The sequence below is a fragment of the Rhinoderma darwinii genome, chromosome 1 (genome assembly GCF_050947455.1).
Source record: "Rhinoderma darwinii isolate aRhiDar2 chromosome 1, aRhiDar2.hap1, whole genome shotgun sequence".
NCBI classification, from domain to species: domain Eukaryota; kingdom Metazoa; phylum Chordata; class Amphibia; order Anura; family Rhinodermatidae; genus Rhinoderma; species Rhinoderma darwinii.
The window spans coordinates 550313998-550336959 of NC_134687.1; the positions used below are offsets into that span (position 1 = coordinate 550313998).

Sequence of the window (22962 nt, forward strand, 5' to 3'; positions counted from 1 at the left end):
TAACTTTACATTATACAATGATTAAGCATTGAAAAAACCTATTTGAAGATAGTCTCACTAGAGATGAAGTTCCTGATAGACCAGTAATCTGACAAAGATATTCTGTGTATTTCCATATCTACAAGGCTTGCCTTTTATGTTTCAGCACTGGGCAGATGAACAGCTCCTACTACAAAGTCAGAAGGCCCCCATCCGCTCACAGTGCATCCCATTCAAGATTATGCTTTGCTAAGGACTAGAGATAATACAGTTGTATCCAATTACAGTCTTGTTCTAATCCATCCATAGCGTGCTAAATTCCAGTTGCCAAAAGTCCAGCATCCAACGTCATAGGAAAACTCAAATTGACTGGAAGTTCAGGCCACAGAACAGTGTAGAAGGATATGTACACTTTAGCAACCAATTTTATTTTATTGCTTGTATACCAACCTACAGTATGTGTCTCCATGATTACAAACTACAAACACATATGTCTGCTATGGACCTTTGGAGCAAGTGTCTGCAACCACGTGTAAGGGATATCAAGTTATTCAAGTTACACAACCTACCAGTGCCTGGTCCTGGGTGGCTGACCATGGAATCCAGCTTGACTAAAAGTCAACATCACTGCATGCATGAAAGAAATATCATGGACTGTATAGGGGTAAAGTTGAAATAAAACTGCAAATAAACTTGACCAACAACTACTATAAAAATCCCATGAGGCCATCAGTAAGTGGACAGTAATTCTGTACTTCTTATCATGCTGTGCGACTGACATTCCATACAGATTTATTTGCGTAGCCGGGTTTATACAGTGAACAAGTATAATGTGAATTAGATAAAAGCAATATTTATGGGTAATTATCCGGCTCAAATTAATATAGTGTATTATTTATGGTACATCAGCCGTGTACAGACTGTGCTGAAAAACAATTTGCTTAATGAGGGTTCATTACTTTACTTCTCGAAGAGCTGAAGCATTCAGAACACAAAAGGTCAGACAATTGAACAGACATATTTAATACTGCTGTAATATTGTTCTATTACCTCTTGTCCAGACACTGTGGTATAAGACAAGGAAGGATTTCTCAATATGTGACGAATTTCTTGAAGGTGTCCTTGAATTTGTGAAATTACATCCTGGATCTCAGCTTTCCTTACTTTTATTTTTGGAAAGTCTGTGAGGTCGTTAAACAGGTCAGTCTTATTTCCAGCCCTATAAACAAAGCCCTTTTAATTCCAAAATATGTACCTTGCTGTAAGAATTCTGTATATCAACAACGCAATGATCAGCACTTGTACTTACTTAGCAGCGTCTTCATTTAACACCTGTACAAACTTCTGCACCGGACTGAGAATTTGAGGGACTTGAGTAAAAATCTTTTTCAACAAAGCTGACTTAACTTCAGACTTGATGACGGGAATCAATACTTGAAGGTGGCTTTCTAAATTGCACAACGTGCTGACGATTAGGAAGAACTCCTGAGGGGAACACTGGAAAGAAAATAACATCATAAAAATATGTCGTTTAACCCCTTCAGGACTGAACCCGTTTTGGCCTTGTGGACGCAGCCGATTTTTTCAAATCTGACATATGTCACTTTATGTGGTAATAACTTGGGAATGCTTTTACCTAGCCAAGCGATTCTGAGATTGTTTTCTCGTGACATACTGTACTTTATGTTAGTGGAAAAATGTGATAATAAGTGCACAATCAGTATTTGTTTGTGAAAAACAGCAAACTTTAGAGAAAATTTGCAAAAATTAGCACTTTTTAAAAATGTATCTGCTTGTAAAACAGAAAGCAATACCAAACAAAATAGTTACTAATTAACATTTCCCATATGTCTACTTTATGTTGGCATCATTTTTTGAACATCCTTTTTTTTTCTAGGACGCTACAAGTCTAAGAACTTTAGCAACAAGTTCTCACATTTTCAAGAAAACATCCGAAACCTATTTTTATAGGTACCAGTTCAGTTCAGTTCTGAAGTGGCTTTGAGGGCCTTATATATTTAAAAAAAACAAACATAAGTAACGCAATTTGCACCCCTCAAAGTTTTCAAAAAAGCACATAGAAAGTTTCTTAACCCTTTAGGTGTTTCACAGGAATTAAAGCCATGTAGAGGGGAACTTTACAAATTTATTTTTTTGTTGTCAGAGAATCAATTTTTTTCTGTAACACAAAAGGTTTTACCAGAGAAACGCAACTCAATATTTATTGCCCAGATTCTGCATTTTTTTTAGAAATATCCCACATGTGGCCCCAGTGTGGTAATGGACTGAAACACAGGCCTCAGAAGCAAAGGAGCACCTAGAGGATTCTGGGGCCTCCTTTTTATTAGAATATATTTTAGGCACCATGTCAGGTTTGAAGAGGTCAAAATGTGGAAACACCCCCAAAAAGACACCATTTGGCAAACTACACCGTCAAGGAATTTATCAAGGGGTATAGTGAGCATTTTAAACTTACAGGTTTTTTGCTGAATTTAGTGGAATTCATCCGTAAAAATGAAAATCTAAATTTTTCCCAATAAAACTTAGAAATTATCAATTTTTACAAGGATTAAAGAAGAAAAAACACCCCAAGATTTGTAAAGCAATTTCTCCTGATTACGGCAATACCCCATATGTAGTAATAAACGGCTGTTTGGACACATGGCAGGGCTCAGAAGGGAAGGAGAACTATTTGTCTTTTGGAGTCAAAGTTTGCTGGATTGGTTTTCAGGTGTAATGTCGCATTTGCAATGCCTCTGCGGGACCAAATCAGTGGACATCCCCCAGAAGTGATCCCATTTGCGAATCTACAGCCCTAAAAAGAATTTATCTAGGGGTATAGTGAGCATTTTGATCCCATATTTTATTTGCTAAATTTAGTGTAATTAGGCCGTGAAAACTTCTATTGTTTATTATTTTTTTTACGGCGTTCACCGTACGCTATAAATGACATATTTAATTTATTCTGTAGGTCAATTCGATTACGCCGATAACATATGTATATAGGTTTTTTATGTTTTACGGTGTTTGCACGATAACATCACTGTTTTAAAAAAAAACTGTTTTTTGCGGAACAAAATGTAGTTTTTATTGGTTTTTGAGAATATGCAACTTTTTGATCCATATTTATTAAATTTTTTGGAAGCTGAAGTGACTAAAAATAGCGATTCTGGTATAGTTTTTTTATGGCGGTCACCGTGCGGGATAAATTACATTATATTTTTATAGTTCAGGTCGTTACGGACGCGTCGATACCAATTATGCATAGTTTATGTACTTATTTCTAATAATAAAGGACTTTATAAGGGAAAAAGGGCGATTTTTCATTTTATTATTTTGAAATTTTACTTTTTTACTTTTGTAATTTTGGAACTTTTTTTTACTTATTTATTTTTTAGTCCCACTAGGGACTTGAAGTTCCAATTGTTGGGTCATTGTTATAATAACCTGCAATACTTCTGTATTGCAGGGTATTATACCTGTCAGTTTCACACGGACAGGGGGCATATTAGGTCCTGCCTCTGGACCTAATCGCCTTCCATAGATGGCAGATCGGAAGGCTTTGTTAGGCTTCCGGCTGCCATAGCAACCATCGGCCCCCGCAATCGCGTAGTGGGGTGCCGATAGTTATAAAAATGTAAATGCGGCTGCCGCATTTAAGGGGTTAATCGGTTCGGATCACCGCTGTGATCCGACCCGATGTTTTCCCCCAGTACGAAGGCTGCTAGTGGCAGCCCGTACTGTAAGATGTCGGGCTGTGGGGAATGCCTGTGTGCAGTGTTAGTAGCTCACGTAGATTAATGGGCTGCAGGCACAAGGACCAGTGCTGCAGCCCGTTAATCTACGTGGGGTGGTCGGGAAGGGGTTAAAAAGACCACACACTGATGTAACCCAAACATTTGTCAAATGTATTCACCTTTAAAAGCAATTAAAAGTATTGATTATAGAAAAGCCTTGACTAACAGGGTAACTTGTCACATCTTATAGCAGCAGCAACTGCAAAGTGAGCTCAGTCAATATAATATTCTGCAGACAACTGGGAATTACATAAATGTTGGAAGTTGTTATGAAGAGACAGCAGGAATTGTACTCCCCCCCCCCCCCCCCTGAAAAGTGGATTTTGACAAGAGCTGGTGTCCAGCCGGCAAAGGCTTTTCAAGGTTATAGGTGATCTCTAATCAGCAGACAGATTAAAAAAAAAAAAACAGTGTTCTATGGTTATCAGGGAGGAAAGGGACGGTAAAAAGACCCAAGTACCGTGCTGGATATAGATTATAAATTTTCAGTGGATGGTCTAGGTTCATGCGGCGTAGGTGGTTTATGATGTCACCCACGTCGGTGTCAAACATAGCTATAATGTGTTATACATTATATATGATATACACTATGGCACTATGAACACATCTTGTGTTTTTTTTTCGTTTAGTTATATTTACAGTATATATTCTGGAGAATTATATTCTGGTGACTATATTCTGGTAAAACTATATGTTTTGACAAATGCAGCAATTTTACCTTTCAAACGCCATAAAAAGAATCACTCAGATAATACCCACCAGACTGGTGAACTGGACATTAGAAAATGTAATCTGTCTCCGAGACCGAAGTACAGTATGTGAGATTCTGAGAAGGTAATTAATGCAGACACTTTGATATGTCGAGTGCAGATTACAAGCTGTCCTCCACTATGTATTAACTTGTAATTCAGCTTTAATTGCAGTCAATGCCAGAAAGCAACATTAATATAACGAGACAAGAATTACCTACACCTTCATTATAAAATGTTTGGACAGTAAACTTTTTCTCTTCCCCAGTACCATAAATGTTATGAATAAAATTAGAATATCATTAGTTATTTCCTAATTAGTTAGGTCATATGCCCAGCCGTCCACTGTGTATTCTATAGATGACATTACAATAATGTAATAAAGGATATTGTAGTGTTGTAGTAAATAAACAACCAAACAAATCAGCTTAGAACAACAGCAAAGAACAAAAAATAAATAGAACATTTCATGGATGTGATAACAAACAATTACAAAATAATTCACAAGAGCCAACCGAGAAATAAATAATGTGTCTAGTAAAGAATAATTTAATTGAACTTGTGATTCTTTAATTATGAGATGTTGAATCATAAGTGGCTCATCAAATAAAAGGTCCTACCGGTGCAATATATTTATATACAACCCCCAGTTTTAACCCCTTCACGCCGCAGCCATTTTTCAGATCATTTTCGCTTTTTCCTCCCCACCTTCCAGAAGTCATAACTTTCAGATTTTTCCGTCGATCTAGCCATATGAAGGATTGTTATTTTTATATACGCCATATTCTCACAAAACAAATTTTTAACAATCAATTTTTTCTTGTGAAAGTAGTAAATTATAAAAAAAAACTATATAAATTTGGTATCGCTGTAATCGTATTGACCCGCAAAATAAAGTTAACATGTTATTTTTACCACACAGTAAACGCCATAAAAACAAAACCCTCCAAAATATGGATAAATCTCAGGTTTTTTTTACCATTCCATGCCACAAAGAATTTTTTTTTCAATTTCCCAGTACATTATATGGTACAATAAATGGTGCCATGAAAATAAACAACTCGTCCCGCAAAAAACAAGCCCTCATACGGTTATATAGACGAAAAAATGTAAATGTTATGGCTTTTGGAATGTGGGGAGGAAAAAACAAAAGTGAAAATCCGAAAAACGGCTGCGGAGGTAAGGGGTTAAGTTTTAACAGTGGAGTTTTTTTTATATTCTCTTCTCTTCTGTTACATCTAAGGAAACATTTATATGGTGGGGAGCTTACTCTTGGTACCCATACCAATCACAAACACAGGGATCCTATATCTCCCATCATACTCATCTGAGGGGCAAGGAGAGAGCGGTATAGAAACAGAGTAGGCTGCGTATGCACAGGAACTCTCCATTATAGTTTATGGGAGATTCGGAAACCGCTAAACATGCTCACTCCACTATGCTTGCCACTTGAATGTGTACATTGGGGGGGGGGGGGGGGTAAAGAACCCCAGTTCTAGGGATTAGTGAGGTGCCGGCAGTTAGATCCCTCAGGATCTAACATTCATGAAATATCCTATGGATGTGCTATAAATATTATCAGAATGGGTTTTTATAAAACCCCAACAATTTGTCGAAGTTGATGTGGTTTTCTCACATAACAGAATGCCCTATATGCCAATGTTTTTATGGTGCTTTTTCCCCCATTCTCTGCAGAAGAGAAAACAGAAATAGGAGAAAATACAGGTAAAAATGGGAACCATGTCTTTTACATGTGGCACCGCAAAACGGTTTCTTATGTCTTGCATTTCCGTTCATTTCCATTTATGTGAATGGGGCGGAGATGCAATACCAGGTACAGCTCATGGGCAAAAGGGGCAGTGGCCAAGGGGAAAAAAAACCACGCTATTTTTCTAATCCTGGACAAACCCTTTAAGAAAACTCACTAACTTTTATTCCTGATACTTTTGTCATATCCAGCTAAAAGAAGCCCTGCTGCCAGTCTGTCTGAACGTGTATACCGAAATTCTGACTTTTGCTTCTATGGATGTCTGGGAACTGATGAGGCATGCTCTCGTTCACCGTGTGTGGAATATTTTACAGTCCGTATGCAGTAGCCATGCACTGGTAAATCAGGGCTAGAAATAACAATGCTGAGATACATCCATATACGTGTATAAATATATGTTTATATTATATACACTACCGTTCAAAAGTTTGGGGTCACCCAGACAATTTTGTGTTTTCCATGAAAACTCACACTTATATTTATCAAATGAGTTGCAAAATGACTAGAAAATATAGTCAAGACATTGACAAGGTTAGAAATAATGATTTTTATTTGAAATAATAATTTTCTCCTTCAAACTTTGCTTTCATCAAAGAATGCTCCATTTGCAGCAATTGCAGCATTGCAGACCTTTGGCCTTTTAGCTGTTAATTTGCTGAGGTAATCGGGAGAAATTTCACCCCATGCTTCCAGAAGGCCCTCCCACAAGTTGGATTGGCTTGATGGGCACTTCTTGCGTACCATAGGGTCAAGCTGCACCCACAACAGCTCTATGGGGTTGAGATCTGGTGACTGCGCTGGCCACTCCATTACAGATAGAATACCAGCTGCCTGCTTCTTCCCTAAATAGTTTTTGCATAATTTGGAGGTGTGCTTTGGGTCATTGTCCTGTTGTAGGATGAAATTGGCTCCAATCAAGCGCTCTCCACAGGGTATGGCATGGCGTTGCAAAATGGAGTGATAGCCTTCCTTATTCAAAATCCCTTTTACCTTGTACAAATCTCCCACTTTACCAGCACCAAAGCAACCCCAGACCATCACATTACCTCCACCATGCTTGACAGATGGCGTCAGGCACTCTCCCAGCATCTTTTCAGTTGTTCTGCGTCTCACAAATGTTCTTCTGTGTGATCCAAACACCTCAAACTTCGATTTGTCTGTCCATAACACTTTTTTCCAATCTTCCTCTGTCCAATGTCTGTGTGCTTTTGCCCATATTAATCTTTTCCTTTTATTAGCCAGTCTCAGATATGGCTTTTTCTTTGCCACTCTGCCCTGAAGGCCAGCATCCCGGAGTCGCCTCTTCACTGTAGACGTTGACAATGGCGTTTTGCGGGTATTATTTAATGAAGCTGCCAGTTGAGGACCTGTGAGGCGTCTATTTCTCAAACTAGAGACTCTAATGTACTTGTCTTGTTGCTCAGTTGTGCAGCGGGGCCTCCCACTTCTCTTTCTACTCTGGTTAGAGCCTGTGTGTGCTGTCCTCTGAAGGGAGTAGTACACACGTTGTAGGAAATCTTCAGTTTCTTGGCAATTTCATGCATGGAATAGCCTTCATTTCTAAGAACAAGAATAGACTGTCGAGTTTCACATGAAAGCTCTCTTTTTCTAGCCATTTTGAGAGTTTAATCGAACCCACAAATGTAATACTCCAGATTCTCAACTAGCTCAAAAGAAGGTCAGTTTTATAGCTTCTCTAAACAGCAAAACTGTTTACAGCGGTGCCAACATAATTGCACAAGGGTTTTCAATTGTTTTCTAATCATCCATTAGCCTTCTAACACAGTTAGCAAACACAATGTACCATTAGAACACTGGAGCGATGGTTGCTGGAAATGGGCCTCTATACACCTATGTAGATATTGCATTAAAAACCAGACGTTTGCAGCTAGAATAGTCATTTAGCACATTAACAATGTATAGAGTGTATTTCTGATTAATTTAATGTTATCTTCATTGAAATAAACTGTGCTTTTCTTTCAAAAATAAGGACATTTCTAAGTGACCCTAAACTTTTGAACGGTAGTGTATGCTTTCACACAAATAAATCAGCCCTACACTCATAAGTAATACTAGATCCTATTATAACGAAAGTGCCCTTACAGGTGGGAGCTTTCTGACAAAATAGCATGAAAGCCACTGGGAATTTAAGCATCACTTGGTGTCTGGCCTTTTCATATATACTGTGTGTTTTATCCTTGGCAGACACCAATCATTTCATAATGTTCCAAACTACTAAGGATAAATAGATTTGCCAAGAGGTTTAAGAAAGGAAGCAAAAATATATATAAAGAAACATTTTAAATAATGATGACAAACCTAATATCTGCACTTTATTTTTTTTTTCAGATTTATTATTTCCTTTATAATGATGAGCACTACTTTGTGCTTTTTCTCAGTTGGTAGATAATTTGATATGTTGCGGTTTCTGGCGGTAAACATTGCTTAAGCACATACTACTTTTATCATCTCCATCTATGACCCAAAATTGCACAGAAAAATGGTCTTTAATGGGAGTGGTACCCTCGAAGAAAAAACACAGAACGCATTTTTAAGTGTGTAATGCAGTCAAAAAAAACGTGTACCGCACACAAATATAGAGCCCTCTAATTCCTAGTCCCCAGCATGGCTCCCCTCTCATTCCTAGTCCCCAGCATGGTTCCCCTCTTGGTCCCCAGCGTTACTCCTCTCATTACTGGTCCCCATTAGGGCTCCGCCTTTCCTTTTTATACAGTACTAGTACACCAGTATGTCTCCCTTTATTCTTAAACCCAGTTAGGCTCCACTCTCCTTTTCCCTCTCACTGATAACCCTGACACACCAGTGGCATTCTGCAGGTTCCCTTGCCCAGCAATCCCACGGGCTGTTCAATGCAGCATGACGCATATTTGACCCTCCTCTTCTCTGGCAATCTCCCTCCTTCCTCCTTTCCTATGGCACTCCATGTTGTTTCAAATGCTCCTGCTCTCTCTGTCACGATGATGCGGTGCCATGCTGGCAACTTCTCTCCCCTGATCTGCCAAGCAAGTCTCTTCTTCCTGATCACTCCAGCCCGGTGAAGTGGCGCACAGCGCATCCAGATACGTTACAGCGCATGTAAGTCTAATATGTGGTCTTTTCAAAGGGGTTCCAACTGGAAAATTTGTTTAAAAAATAAAAAAAAGTGTCCATTGGTCGGATTAGGGGGTGGTCTGCTTATAGAGGGGCAGCTTTGGTAGACTATAATAGTGGAGAAAATTAGTCACGGAAAAACAGTCTACATGGGGGGGGTCTTCTCAAAGGGGTGATCTTCTGGGGAGGTTTCACTGTATTATGTACAACAAGATTGTAATGCTAGCGCTCTATGCTCAGCGTCGTACTACATCTCTCGGGAGGCACAGCTGCCAGGTTACCTTTGCTACATGCAGTACGGTTTCTGCATCTCCGCACTGCCGTGCATGTGCACCTCCTTCTGCTGCGGATGTTGCCGGGTCTGCCCAAAACCTCTCCCAGCCAATCCCTGTTAATCACCAGGTATAGTAGTCTGCTTCATTAGACACTCCCTGCCGGAGCAATAAGGTTCCTAGCCTCTCTAGTGTCCTGCTGAATGGAATCTTGCTCCGGTTTGATTTCTGTGTATTGACCCCCAAAACTGTGTTTTCAATTTTTCCAGAATGATTCTAACTTCTTTTTGTCTACTTGATCTTGTAGATTCTGGTGCTTAGGGATGACATCTTAATTCACATGGTCCTGGGACAGGCCCCAAAGGCAGAACACCACGATGAGAGCCAATTTAGGTTGAGAGTGAGCGAATATGAAATACAAGTCCCATCAATGTTATGACATGTGAGTATGAGCATCTTACCTTTTTGTGATAAATACTGGAAATCCCTCTGTTCAGGTCTGGCAACTTACAGAGATAGCCACGAATCTGGCTGAGAACACTGCACTCAGACGACAGGATCTCCGACACTGCATCAAGCCGAGCATTTATTTCACTGGGGAAAATGATCAGAAGCATATAAGTACTGACTGATGTCAAAACAATATAAGGGCCTGTTCACATCACCGCAGCCCTTCCGTTGAGGGGTTCCGTTGGAGGTTCCGTCGGGTTAATCCCTCAATGGAAAGGCAAACGGAAACCTCAGCTTCCGTTTCCCTCACCATTGAACTCAATGGTGACGGAAACCTAGCTAATGGTTTCCGTCTGTCACCGCTGTGACAGGGTTCCGTTGTTTCTGAAGGAATCAATAGTGCAGTTGATAGCGTGATCTGAACACACCCTATAACTCTTGTTTACATTCCGAGGCAACAAACTCATATATATATATACCTAGATTTTTCTCTCAGCTGAGAAGTGGATTAAATTAGATACAGTCTGGGCAATGCTCTGTGAGAGATACAGCCTGGAATCCAGACTGATACATTGTAGCAAACTACCAGAGAGATTTGTAAAGCTGCTGCTGCCTGCAGTGTTTGGCTCACAGAGCATTGTCTAGACTGTATACAATTTTATCTACTTCAGCTGAGCAAAATAAGAGGTCTTGATGAATGTAAACATGAGTGTTCTTATTCACTGACAGCAAATAAATCCCTTGAAAATTGTAAGGCATTGAAACACAAAGTATTCTAGAACATTGTAGAGCTTTTCATTTATACAGTGACACAGCTTTTACATAAACCCAGAAAACTTGTTTTAGGTAACTTTTCAGAATAAGCTGTTGTGTATGTGTGTACATGAGAACTAACGCTATTATGACTTGTATATTTTTTTTTTTAGCAGTTTTTCCCTCTGAAAAATTCTCAGTTTTCCCTAGGGTATTGGATGGAGTCTAACTGATATCATGTCTTTTATACACTGCACACATAGAGGAGAATCTTGCTGTCCTATATCTATCACATATATAGAAGCAGCAGCAGCAACATGAAGGCGATTGCACAGCATTATTGAGCTGTGTAGCTGAGAATCCGTCACTGGAGTAAGATATAACACTTACTAGAAGCTGCAGCAAGATGTGTCTCTTTGCCTCTTTTTTACTCTTCTCCTCCCTCCACCTCCCCTCTTCATAGACCTATATGGGCAACCATAACCTGATCCCTCCCTCAGAGAGCGGATAGCCCGTCTTGTCTTTAGGAAACAGATATAGCATTAAATGCAGTGAGTAAACAGTTGGGGGGGGGAGGGTAATGAAAGAAGCCTGCTAAGTGGAGAAAGAGGCGTTTTTCTCTGAAAAAATCGATTACTTACCGGTAATCTGTTTTTCAAGAACCTATGACAGCACCCCTGGAGAGACGTCCCATCCGCTGGACAGGAAACCTGAGGATATAAAATGGACACACCTCTCCACACACCCAGTCTTTAGGAAGAGCTCAGGATGAGAAGTAGTTTAGTTTGTATGTGTGTTTTTTGTTTTTTTTCTGGTGAAAGTTTCTCACACCTTAATATGTACAATATTTACAGGGATGCTCAAATTAAGGGTAGCGATCCAGTTTATGAGGGTCATGTACTACAGACATGGGAGGGTAACAGTGGGGTGCTGTCATAGGTTCTTGAAAAACAGATTACCGGTAAGTAATCGATCTTTTACCTATTCACCTATGACAGCACCCCTGGAGATGTAAAATAGAAATTATTTCTAGGGTGGGACCACAGCTTGTAGTACCTTTCTACCGTAGGCCAAGTCAGAGGCTGTATGTAGTTGTAATCTGTAGTGTTTAAAGAAGGTGTGAGGAGAACTCCATGTGGCAGCCTTACATATTTGGTCTAGGGATGCATCTGCTCTTTCTGCCCATGAAGTGGATACGGCCCTAGTGGAGTGTGCCCCGAAGAATTCTGGGGGTTTGAGTTTTTGGTTTATGTAGGCTAGCCGAATGGCCTGCTTGATCCACCTTGCTATGGTAGCTTTGCTGGCTGCTGAACCCTTATTGTGACCCTGAAACTGGATAAACAAATTTTGTGATGATCTCAGATCTTGGGTAACCTTTAAGTACTGGACTAGACATCTTCTTACGTCTAGGCAGTTAAACTGTTGTTCCCTCTGATTCTTTGGGGAGTCACAAAAGGAGGGAAGGACAATGTCTTGGTTTAGGTGAAAGGGTGAAACCACTTTAGGAAGGAATTCTGGCAGGGTTTTTAAGATGACTATCGTCTAGCAGTAGGGTACGTGGAGGAAAGGCAGAGAGGGCCTGGATCTCGCTCACTCTACGGGCTGATGTAATGGCTAATAGAAAGGTAATTTTGAGTGTTAGCATCTTCCAGGAAATAGAGTCTATGGGTTCAAAGGGTGGTTTTATCAAAGCCTGTAGAATGGGGTTTAAGTCCCAGGGGGGAACAGGGGACCTTATCTGGGGTTTAAGTCTGCAGGCGGCCGCTAGGAATCTTTTGATCCAGGGGTGTTCTGCTAATTTAAAATTGAAAAAGGAACTTAAAGCCGAAATCTGAACCTTTAATGTAGTAGGCCTAAGGTTCTTTTTTAGTCCCGCCTGGAGAAAATCCAATATATGGGGAATATCTGGATTGGTTAAAGGATTAACCTCCCTATCTGCGAAGTTTAAGAATGCGTTCCATGACCTCAGGAATATCTTTGAGGTAATCGGTTTCCTACTAGCTAGTAGGGTGGAGATGACGGATTCTGAAAATCCTCTCTGCCTAAGGATTATCCTTTCAGTTTCCATGCTGTCAAGTGGAGCTTCTGAATATCTGGGTGTAATACTGGGCACTGATATAGAAGATGTGGCCTGTCTGGAAGAACCCATGGTTGGTGTGACGACATTTTTCTTAGCCACGTGAACCATGGTCTCTTTGGCCAGAAGGGGGCTATCAGTATCACGCTGGCCCTGTCTTCTCTGATCTTTTTTAAGACTCTTGGGAGTAGGTTCAGGGGGGGGGGGGAGGCGTAGCCTCTCTCTAGACTCCAGCACTGGGAGAGTGCATCTATTGCTGTTGGGTGATCTGAGGGATTTAGGGAGAAGAACCTCTGGGTTTTTCTGTTTCTTTTGGATGCGAACAGATCTATGGATGGGGTTCCCCATCTGAGAATGATCTCCTGAAATACTGTGGTGTTCAGGCACCATTCTGATTGGTGAAGCCTTTCCCAGCTTAGGAAATCTGCCACCAGGTTGTCCTTCCCTCTGAGATGAACAGCTGATAGAGTCAACAGGTGGTATTCTGCTAGAGAAAATATCTGTGTGGCTAGGCCCATCAGTGAGGCCGATCTCGTACCCCCTTGTCGGTTTATATAGGATACTGTAGTTGTGTTGTCTGAATAGATCTTTAGGTGCTGACCTGAGATTGCCTGTATGGATCCCTTCAGGGCCTGAAGAACTGCTGCTAGTTCCCTGAAGTTGGAGGATCTGAGAGCGGTCTGCTGGTCCCACTGACCCTGAAGAAAAGAGGAGTCGTAATTGGCTCCCCACCCCCAGGGACTCGCCTCTGTGGTCATATTGAGAGTAGGGGTTAACCTCCATGGAATACCCCTTGTGAGATTTGCCATGTTTAACCCCTTAAGGACGCAGCCTAGTTTGGGCCTTAAGGCTCAGAGCCCATTTTTCAAATCTGACATATTTCACTTTATGTGGTAATAACGTCGGAATGCTTAAACCTATCCAAGCGATTCCGAGACTGTTTTCTCGTGACACTTTGGGCTTCATGTTCGTGGTAAAATTTGGTCGATATATTCAGTCTTTATTTGAGAAAAATTGCAAAATTTAGAGAAAATTTAGAAAAAATTGCATTTTTCAGAATTGAAATGCATCTGCTTGTAAAACAGACGGTTATACCACCCAAAATAGTTACTAGTTCACATTTACCATATGTCTACTTTAGATTGGCATAGTTTTTTGAACATTCTTTTATTTTTCTGGGACGTTACAAGGCTTAGAACAAAAACAGCAATTTCTCATATTTTTAAGAAAATTTCAAAAGCCTTTTTTTTAAGGTACCTGTTCAGTTCTGAAGAGGCTTTGAGGGGCCTATGTATTAGATACCCCCATAAAGCAACCCATTTTAAAAACTAGACCCCTCAAAGTATTCAAAACAGCATTTAGAAAGTTTTTTAACCCTTCAGGCATTTCACAGGAATTAAAGCAAAGTGGAGGTGAAATTTGCAAATTTCATTTTTCTTTCTGAATTTCAATTTTATTCTATTTTTTTTCTGTAACAAAGAAGGTTTTACCAGAGAAACACTACTAAATATGTATTGTCCAGATTCTTCAGTTTTTAGAAATGTCCCACATGTGGCTCTAGTGCGCTCGTGGACTAAAACACAAGCCCCAGAAGCAAAGAAGCACCTAGTGCATTTTGGGGCTTCTTTTTTATTAGCATATATTTTAGGCAGCATGCCAGGTTTGGAGAGGTGTTGAGGTGCCAAAACAGTAGGAATCCCCCAAAACTGACCCCATTTTGGAAACTGCACCCCTCAAGGAATTAATTTATGGTTATTGTTACCATTTTGACCCCGTAGTTTTTTCACAGCGCGTATTTGAATTGGGCTGTGAAATTAAAAGAATGACAATTTTTCCAATAAGATGTCATTTTTGATCAGAATTTCTTATTTTCACAGGGAACAAAATGCCCCATTTTGTTGCCCAATTTGTCCTGAGTGCGGCAATACCCCATTTGTGGTGATAAACTGCTGTTTGGGCCCATGGGAGGCCTCAGAAGGAAAGGAGCGCTATGTGTTCTTAGGAGTCCAGATTTTGCTGGATTGGTTTTCGGGTGCCATGTCGCATTTGCAGAGCCTCAGAGGTATCAAAGCAATGGAAACCCACCAAAAGTGACCCCATTTTGGAAACAAAACCCCTCAAGGAATTTATTTATGGGTGTTGTGACCATTTAGACCCCACAGTTTTTTCACAGAATTTATTTGAATTGGGCTGTGAATTCAAAAAAATGTAATTTTTTCCAATAAGAGGTAGTTTTGGCTCAAAATTTCTTATTTTCACAAGGAATAAAATACTGCATTTTGTTGCCCAATTTGTCCTGAGTGCGGCAATACCCCATTTGTGGTGATAAACTGCCGTTTGGGCCCATGGGAGGCCTCAGAAGGAAAGGAGCGCTATGTGTTCTTTGGAGCCCGGATTTTGCTGGATTGGTTTTCGGGTGCCATGTCGCATTTGCAGAGCCCCAAAGGTATCAAAGCAATAGAAACCCACCAGAAGTCACCCCAGTTTGGAAACTACACCCCTCAAAGAATTTATTTATGGGTGTTGTGACCATTTAGACACCACAGTTTTTTCACAGAATTTATTTGAATTGGGCTGTGAATTAAAAAAATTTTTATTTTTTCCAATAAGAGGTAGTTTTGGCTCAAAATTTCTTATTTTCACAAGGAATAAAATACTGCATTTTGTTGCCCAATTTGTCCTGAGTGTGGCAATACCCTATTTGTGGTGATAAACTGCCGTTTGGGCCCATGGGAGGGCTCAGAAGGAAAGGACCACCATGTGGCCTACTGGGAATTTTCTGATGCTAAGTCGTGTGTGCAGAAGCCCCTGAGGTATCAGTACAGTTGAAACCCCCGAGAAGTGACCCCGTTTTAAAAACGACACCCCTTAAGGAATTCATCTAGAGGTGTAGTGAGCATTTTGACCCCACAGGTATTGTGTAAAAGATAATGCGCAGCAGATGGTGCAGAGTGAGATTTGCAATTTTCTATATATATGCCATGTCAGTGTCCGATATATTGTGCCCAGCATGTGCCACCGGAGACATACACCCCATAAACTGTAATGTGGGCTCTCCCGGGTACGGCAATACCCTACATGTGGCTGTTATTAGCTGCCTGGGCACACGGCAGGGCTCAGAAGGAAAGGACCACCATTTGGCCTACTGGAGCTTTTCTGGTGCTAAGTCTTGTACGCAGAAGCCCCTAAGGTACCAGTACAGTTGAAACCCCCAAGAAGTGACCCTGTTTTAAAATCTACACCCCTTAAGGCATTCATCTAGAGGTGTAGTGAGCATTTTGACCCCACAGGTATTGTGTAAAAGATAATGTGCAGCAGTTGGTGCAGAGTGAAATTTGCAATTTTCTATACATATATGCCAATTCAGTGTCCGATATATTGTGCCCAGCATGCGCCACCGGAGATATACACCTCATAAACTGTAATGTTGGCTCTCCCGGGTACGGCAATACCCTACATGTGGCTGTTATCAGCTGCCTGGGCACACAGCAGGCCTCAGAGGGGAAAGATGAGGAGGGGTAAGCTGTGCGAAGTGGATCAGAGCGAGTAAAACTGGGGTAAATTAAAAATAAAGGGATGGATGATAAATTTTAAAACACTCTTTCATACAGAGCTCTGGTTTTTCGGGACATGCGTCACATTGATTTATTGTGTCCTTCCTTATCCCCCTCTTATAGCAGACTCTGCACCTCTTTTGACTTTTTCCCTTCTTGCCAGTTTGGGGAACTTCTCCTAAAAAGTGTTGCCCTGGTACGATGCCTGTGGCCCCGCTTCCAGAAGTACTGTAAGGCTTCAGGACTTGATCTGACAAGTCCACCCCTCCCATGTACCCATTGTAGTCCAGGATGCAGTCTAGTTTGGGGGTCCCTGTACTGGTACCTCGTACAGGTACATGGGTACTGGTGTGGCATCTCCCTGGTCTTGTACTTGACACACAATATGTTGCTGCTAGATTGTGCCCTGCTCTCACCCCTTCTGAGTGTTTGCCCAAGCAGAGTCTTAGGGGGGCCTCTCAGGTGTCTTCTAGCAGTGCCGCATGCCGCAGGACTTCTGGAAGCGAGGCAGTTGAAGAGTGGGACGCTGGTATAAAAATGATCCAGGTAGAGGTGGTAACCCTGGTCCAGCAGTGGGTGCACCAAATCCCACACAATTTTTGTATTAACTCCCAGTAAGGGGGGGCATTCTGGGGGCTGAGTACTGGTGTCCTTCCCTTTATATATCCTAAATTTGTAGGTATACCCTGATGCACTCTCGCACAGCTTATACATCTTCACGCCATACCTTGCCCTCTTACCCGGCAGGTACTGGCGGAATTGAAGCCTCCCTTTCAAATGTACCAGGGATTCATCTATAGAAATACACTTCTCGGGGGTGAATGCTGGGAAAACCGGGCACTGGAACGGTCTAATAGGGGTCTCAATTTATACAAACGGTCAAAACTGGGGTCATCTCGTGGTGGGCACGGCTCATTATGAGTATAATGTTAGAAGCGAAGTATTGCCTCATTTTTATTTTATTTTTTAGTTTCCAGCTCAGTTCTGAAGTTGCTTTGAGGGGCCTATATATTAGACACCCTTATCAAACACCCCATTTCAGAAACTAGACCCCTCAAAGTATTCACAACAGCATTTAAAAAGTTTATTAACCCTTTAGGTGTTTGACAGGAATTTAGAGCAAAGTAGAGGTGACATTTAATTAATTTAATTTATTAGGCACCATGTCCGGTTTGAAGAGGTCTTGTGGTGCTAAAACAGTGGAAACCCCCCAAAAGTGACCCCTTTTTGGAAACTAGAGACCTTGAGGAATCCATTGTAGTTTTCTTGGGGTGCATGCGACTTTTTGATCAGTTTTTATTCTAATTTTAGGTGGCGTGGTGACTAAAAAAACAGCAATTTTACTATTGTTTTTTATTCAATTTTTTTTACAGCGTTCACCGTACGCTATAAATGACATATTCACTTTATTCTGCGGGGCGATACGATTACGGCGATACCAGATGTTTATAGTTTTATTTTATGTCTTATGGCGTTTGCACAATAAAATACATTTTGTAAAATATAATTTATTTTTTGTGTTACCTTATTCTAAGAGCCATAACTGTTTTATTTTTCCATCAGGAAAGTCGTGCGAGGACTTATTTTTTGCGTAACGAACTGTCGTTTCGATCAGTACCATTTTTAGGTACATGCGACTTTTTGATCTCTTTTTATTCCATTTTTTGGGAGGTGAAGTGACCAAACAATTGTGATTGTGGTACGGTTTATTATTATTTTCTCTTATGGCGTTCACCGCGCGGGATAAATAACGACATCGTTTTGTAGTTCAGGACGTTACGGACGCGGCGATACCAATTATGTATAGTTTATTTGTTTATTTATATATTTTTATTAATAATAAAGAACTGATAAGGGAAAAAGGGGGACTTTTACTTTTATTACTTTTAAATCTTTTATTTTCTTATTTTTACACAACCTTTTTTTACTTTTTCACACTTTTTTTACTTTGTCCCACTAGGGGACATGAGGGCAGGAGGCTCTGATCGCTATTCTAATACACTGCACTACATACGTAGTGCAGTGTATTAGAGCTGTCAGCTGTTCGCTGACAGCAAGCATAGTGGGTCCTGATTTTGTCGGGACCCACTAGGCTTCCGTCGATGGCGTAGCCAGAGTCCATTGTTAGGATTCTGGTTGCCATATTAGCCATCACGGCCCGCTATTGTGTAGCAGGACCGGCGATGGCAGCTTAACCACTAAGAAGCCGCGATCGCTATTGAACGCGGCTTCTAAGGGGTTAATCGGCGGGGACCACCGCGATCGGTCCCTGCACACTAAGCTGTGATAGCGTGCTGTCAGAAACAGCAGTTATCACAGCTCAAGCACGCGCCGGGATTAAATGGCGCCGTGTTTACTCAGGTCAGTACTATTACTGACCTGAGCGCGAACGATGTACTTAGCGCGACGTAATAGTACTGACCTGAGCGCGAAGGGGTTAACCACCATCTGAGGGACAACCTTGCTGTGGAAGAGATGTGAAAGGGTTGGTCCAGGGAGAAACTGCTCCTGTCCCATTGGTCTAGGATGTCCCACTGCAGTGGTCTGGACCTGAAGTGAGCCCATAGTACGGCTGGGATGCATGATGTCATGAGGCCTAAGACTGACATAGATTCCCTGAAAGATGTCGTATGGTTCAGGTAGATCTCTGATATCCTGTTCATCAGGGGCCCGATTTTTTTCTTCTGGGAGGAAGGTCATCTGTTTGGAGGAATCCAGCAGCGTTCCTAAGAATATACATCTTTTCGATGGATTTAAATTTGATTTCTTTAAATCTATGTTCCATCCTAATCTTGTCAGTATATCTCGGACTATCTGTATGTGTAGGGTCAGAGTTGGAACCATTTCTGCTACCAACAGGAAGTCATCTAGATATGGAATCAGGAGAATGTCGTTCATCCTGATGTATGAGGTAATTTCCGCTATCAGTTCGGAAAATACCCTTGGGGCTTGAGAGATGCCGAAGGGAAGGGCTCTGTATTGTAGGTGGCATACAGACCCGTTGAGTGTTACTGCTACCCTTAGATACTTTTGATGACTGTGACATATGGGTACGTGATAATAGGCATCCTCTAGGTCTATTGAGGCCATCACGCAGTCTTTGGAGAGGAGGTTTATAGTTGACGTGATACTCTCCATGCAGAATTTTTTGTAGGTCAGATAGCAGTTCAGTTTTTTTAGGTTTATAATGACCCTGTGTTTTCCTCCTGGTTTGTTCACTAGGAAGAGGGGGGAATAAAAGCCCTGACCTATCTCTGTGTCTGGAACCTGTATTAGGACCTCTTTTTTTTATAAGTGACAGAACTTCTACTTCTAGGATCTTTTGTTGGACTGGGTTCCTTAGGACCCCTGTGGGAAGGAATCTGTCTGGGGGGAGAGTTGTGAACTCTAGTATGTATCCTGTTTTTATGATTCCCAGAATCCAAGGATTCGATGAAATCTTCCGCCAATGTTTCAGGAACAGGCGACCCCCCACTGCCCCCTTGGCGTTATTGTTGGTCCCTATTTTTAGGGTCCTTCTGGGGCCTGAAAAGAAAGGACTTGTTTTTTCTTGGAGATCTCGAGGGTCTAAATTCCTGTGCTCTAGGGTTAGCGTACCCCCCTCTTTTGTTACTTGGCCCTCTGGGACGAAAGGACTCTCTTGTTGGCCTTGTTTGTGCCGGGAACCCCTTTTTACGGTCTGGTGCCCTTTCTAGCATGTCATCAAGTGGGGGCCCGAAAAGGTAATCTCCTGAACAGGGGATAGCGCACAGCTTCCCTTTGGATCCAGTGTCCCCTTTCCAGGTCTTTAGCCAGATAGCTCGTCTAGCTGAATTCGCCAGGGCCGCTGATCTGGCGGAAAGAAAGGCGTACTGCGTCTACTGAGGCGTCTGCCAAGAAGTCTGCTGCTTTAGAAAGTGTTGGGAGGGAGGCTAAGATTTGATCCCAAGGGGTCTTGTCTTTCAGATGTACCTCCAGTTGTGCGAGCCATACTTTCAGGGATCTAGCCACGCAGGTGGCTTCGATGGCTGGTTTGAAACCCCCCGTAGAGGCTTCCCAGGTTCTCTTAAGGTAGAATTCGGCCTTTCTATCCATAGGGTCGGACAAGGAGCCTAGGTCTTCAAAAGGAAGGGAGTGTTTCCTTGAGATCTTGGCTACTGGAGCGTCGAGCCTGGGGATGTTATCGCAGTCCCTGCATGCGTCTTCCTCAAAGGGATACTTCCTTTTGAGAAACTTGGGAATGCTTGTCTTTTTATAAGGAGTTTCCCATTCCTTTTTAATAAGGTTAGATATGTTCCTATGGATGGGGAAGGTTCTATTCTTTTTAGGTCCTAGCCCTTGAAACATAATGTCCTGGATGGACCGTGGTTCTTTGGGGTCGTCTATATTCATAGTCGCCCTGACCGTTTTTAGGAGTAGGTCAACATCCTCCGTTCGGAATAGATTTCTCTCTCCCTCCTCCTCACCTGAGGAATCGTAGGAGCTGTACTCCCCTTCTTCGCCTAGCTGGGGGTCCCCTTCAGCTGAGGAATCCGAATCCAACCTGCTAGAAGAGGTGACCGGAGGATCTCTTCTCTTTCGAAGGGACTTTAGTGAGCTCCTCACTTCAGCCTTTACAATATCTTTAATGCTTGTGGCTAAATTTGTGAACTCTTCTGATATAATATTATCTAGACATTTCTGACAGAGTCTTTTGTTATAGGAGGATGCGAGTTTCTTTTTGCATATCGCACATTCCTTGTTATGGGCCTTATCCTGCTTTTTCCTAGGACAATCCCTGGCCTAAACATATGTACAAGAGAAAGGGGAACAGCATTAAGTAAGGGAGAGGCCTTCTCTTACCCCACTCTGGCGTCCTCAAGTACCGGGCTGGAGGACTTGGCATCCGAGCGTTCAGTGTGTCCTGGAGCTTCTCCTGGCGACTCCATGACTGTGGAAGCTGGAGAGTGAGTCCTGCTGTTACTGGCCTAAAATAGGCCAAGGATTGGCTGGGAGGCCCTCACTCCGGATGCTGGAGCACCACCTCCCCACGTGGGCCACCGGAACACCGCCCCCTGGAGTGTTGGACACGCCCAGAAGTGAGGCGTCGCGGCGACCGGACATGCCAGTGAGAGCGCCGGGAAGCCGCCAATGCTGGGTCTAGTCCGGCCCTTCCCCAAGCCGAACGAGCCCCGGGGATCCGCTCCCCGCCAGAGGAAGGCTCACTCTGTGGACCTTAAACCACCACCTGTTTTGCAGCAGGAGGGGGACGATGGACCGGGAGAGGCGGGAGTACCTATCCCAGACTAAGGTTGCTCCCAGGGGGGAGATTTATACCTTTCCAGAGCACCCCTAGTGGAATAAGGTAAACCTTGCTAGGGGGTCTGCAATCCCGGAGAAGTGCTTTTTTCCTCAGGAGAATCTTCCATCCAGAGGACAGGAAACCTGACTGGGTGTGTGGAGAGGTGTGTCCATTTTATATCCTCAGGTTTCCTGTCCAGCGGATGGGACGTCTCTCCAGGGGTGCGGTCATAGGTGAATAGGTAAAAGATATATTAAAAAGTTTCTTATATGGGCATATGGGGCAGTGGCCAAGGGGAAAAAAATCATGCTAATTTTCTAATCCTGGACAAACCCTTTAAGAAAAACACACTAACTTTTATTCCTGATACTTTTGTGATATCCAGCTAAAAGAAGCCCTGCTGCCAGTCTATCTGGACGTGTATACCGAAATTCTGACTTTTGCTTCTATGGATGTCTGGGAACTGATGAGGCATGCTCTCGTTCACAGTGTGTGGAATATTTTACAGTCTGTATGCAGCAGCCATGCACTGGTAAATCAGGGCTAGGAATAACAATGCTGAGTTACATCCATATCCGTGTATAAATATAGGTTTATATTATATATGCTTTCAGAAATAAATCCACTCATAAGTAATACTAGATCCTATTATCACGAAAGTGGCCCTTACTGCATATCTATTAAGGTGCGGTTTTGCATCATGGTTTACTATTGAGACATTAGTTTCATGTGTATTAATACAGCTTTTTGCCACCTGCTGTATCCCCGACTGTCCTGCTACTTTAATGGTCTTAAAGCGTACCTCCAATGACATTGCCAAAAATAGAATTTTTTTCACAGCTGAATGGAGTCTTTCACTACAATTCCAACGATACCTATATTATGCAGATAGCTATTTCCTAGGCCGAGATCCAGCTATAATACCTGTCGGACTGTAAAAGTAAAATCTTCTCTTGCTGCATATTGGAATAGGTGGGCGCAAATAAGCGAATTGAAGCCAGAGCTTGTGCCCTTATATCCCAGGATGCTTTGCTTTTAACTCGTGCACTAGCAAATCAGCTCAGCCAATCAGGTCACAAAATCTCCTGCTGCATTCTCTCCCCAGCATATAATATCTATACAGACACCTTCTGCAAGGCAAGAGTAAAGACAGACAAGTGCTGCAATCACTGGATCCGTGCATAATGCTAAT

The 22962-nt window shown here is 42.0% G+C and overlaps 1 protein-coding gene across 1 annotated transcript in view; it reads right to left on the reverse strand.

Annotated features, from left to right (window-relative positions):
- MSH3 (mutS homolog 3) overlaps positions 1–22962 on the reverse strand; it is a 237015-nt gene that overhangs the window by 94151 nt on the left and 119902 nt on the right. Inside the window, exons 13-15 of the mRNA XM_075837774.1 lie at positions 10138–10270; positions 1289–1476; positions 1030–1198 (exon numbers count right to left, since the gene is read on the reverse strand). Coding sequence (XP_075693889.1) covers positions 1030–1198; positions 1289–1476; positions 10138–10270 — 490 coding nt within the window. The remainder of the gene's footprint in view (positions 1–1029; positions 1199–1288; positions 1477–10137; positions 10271–22962) is intronic.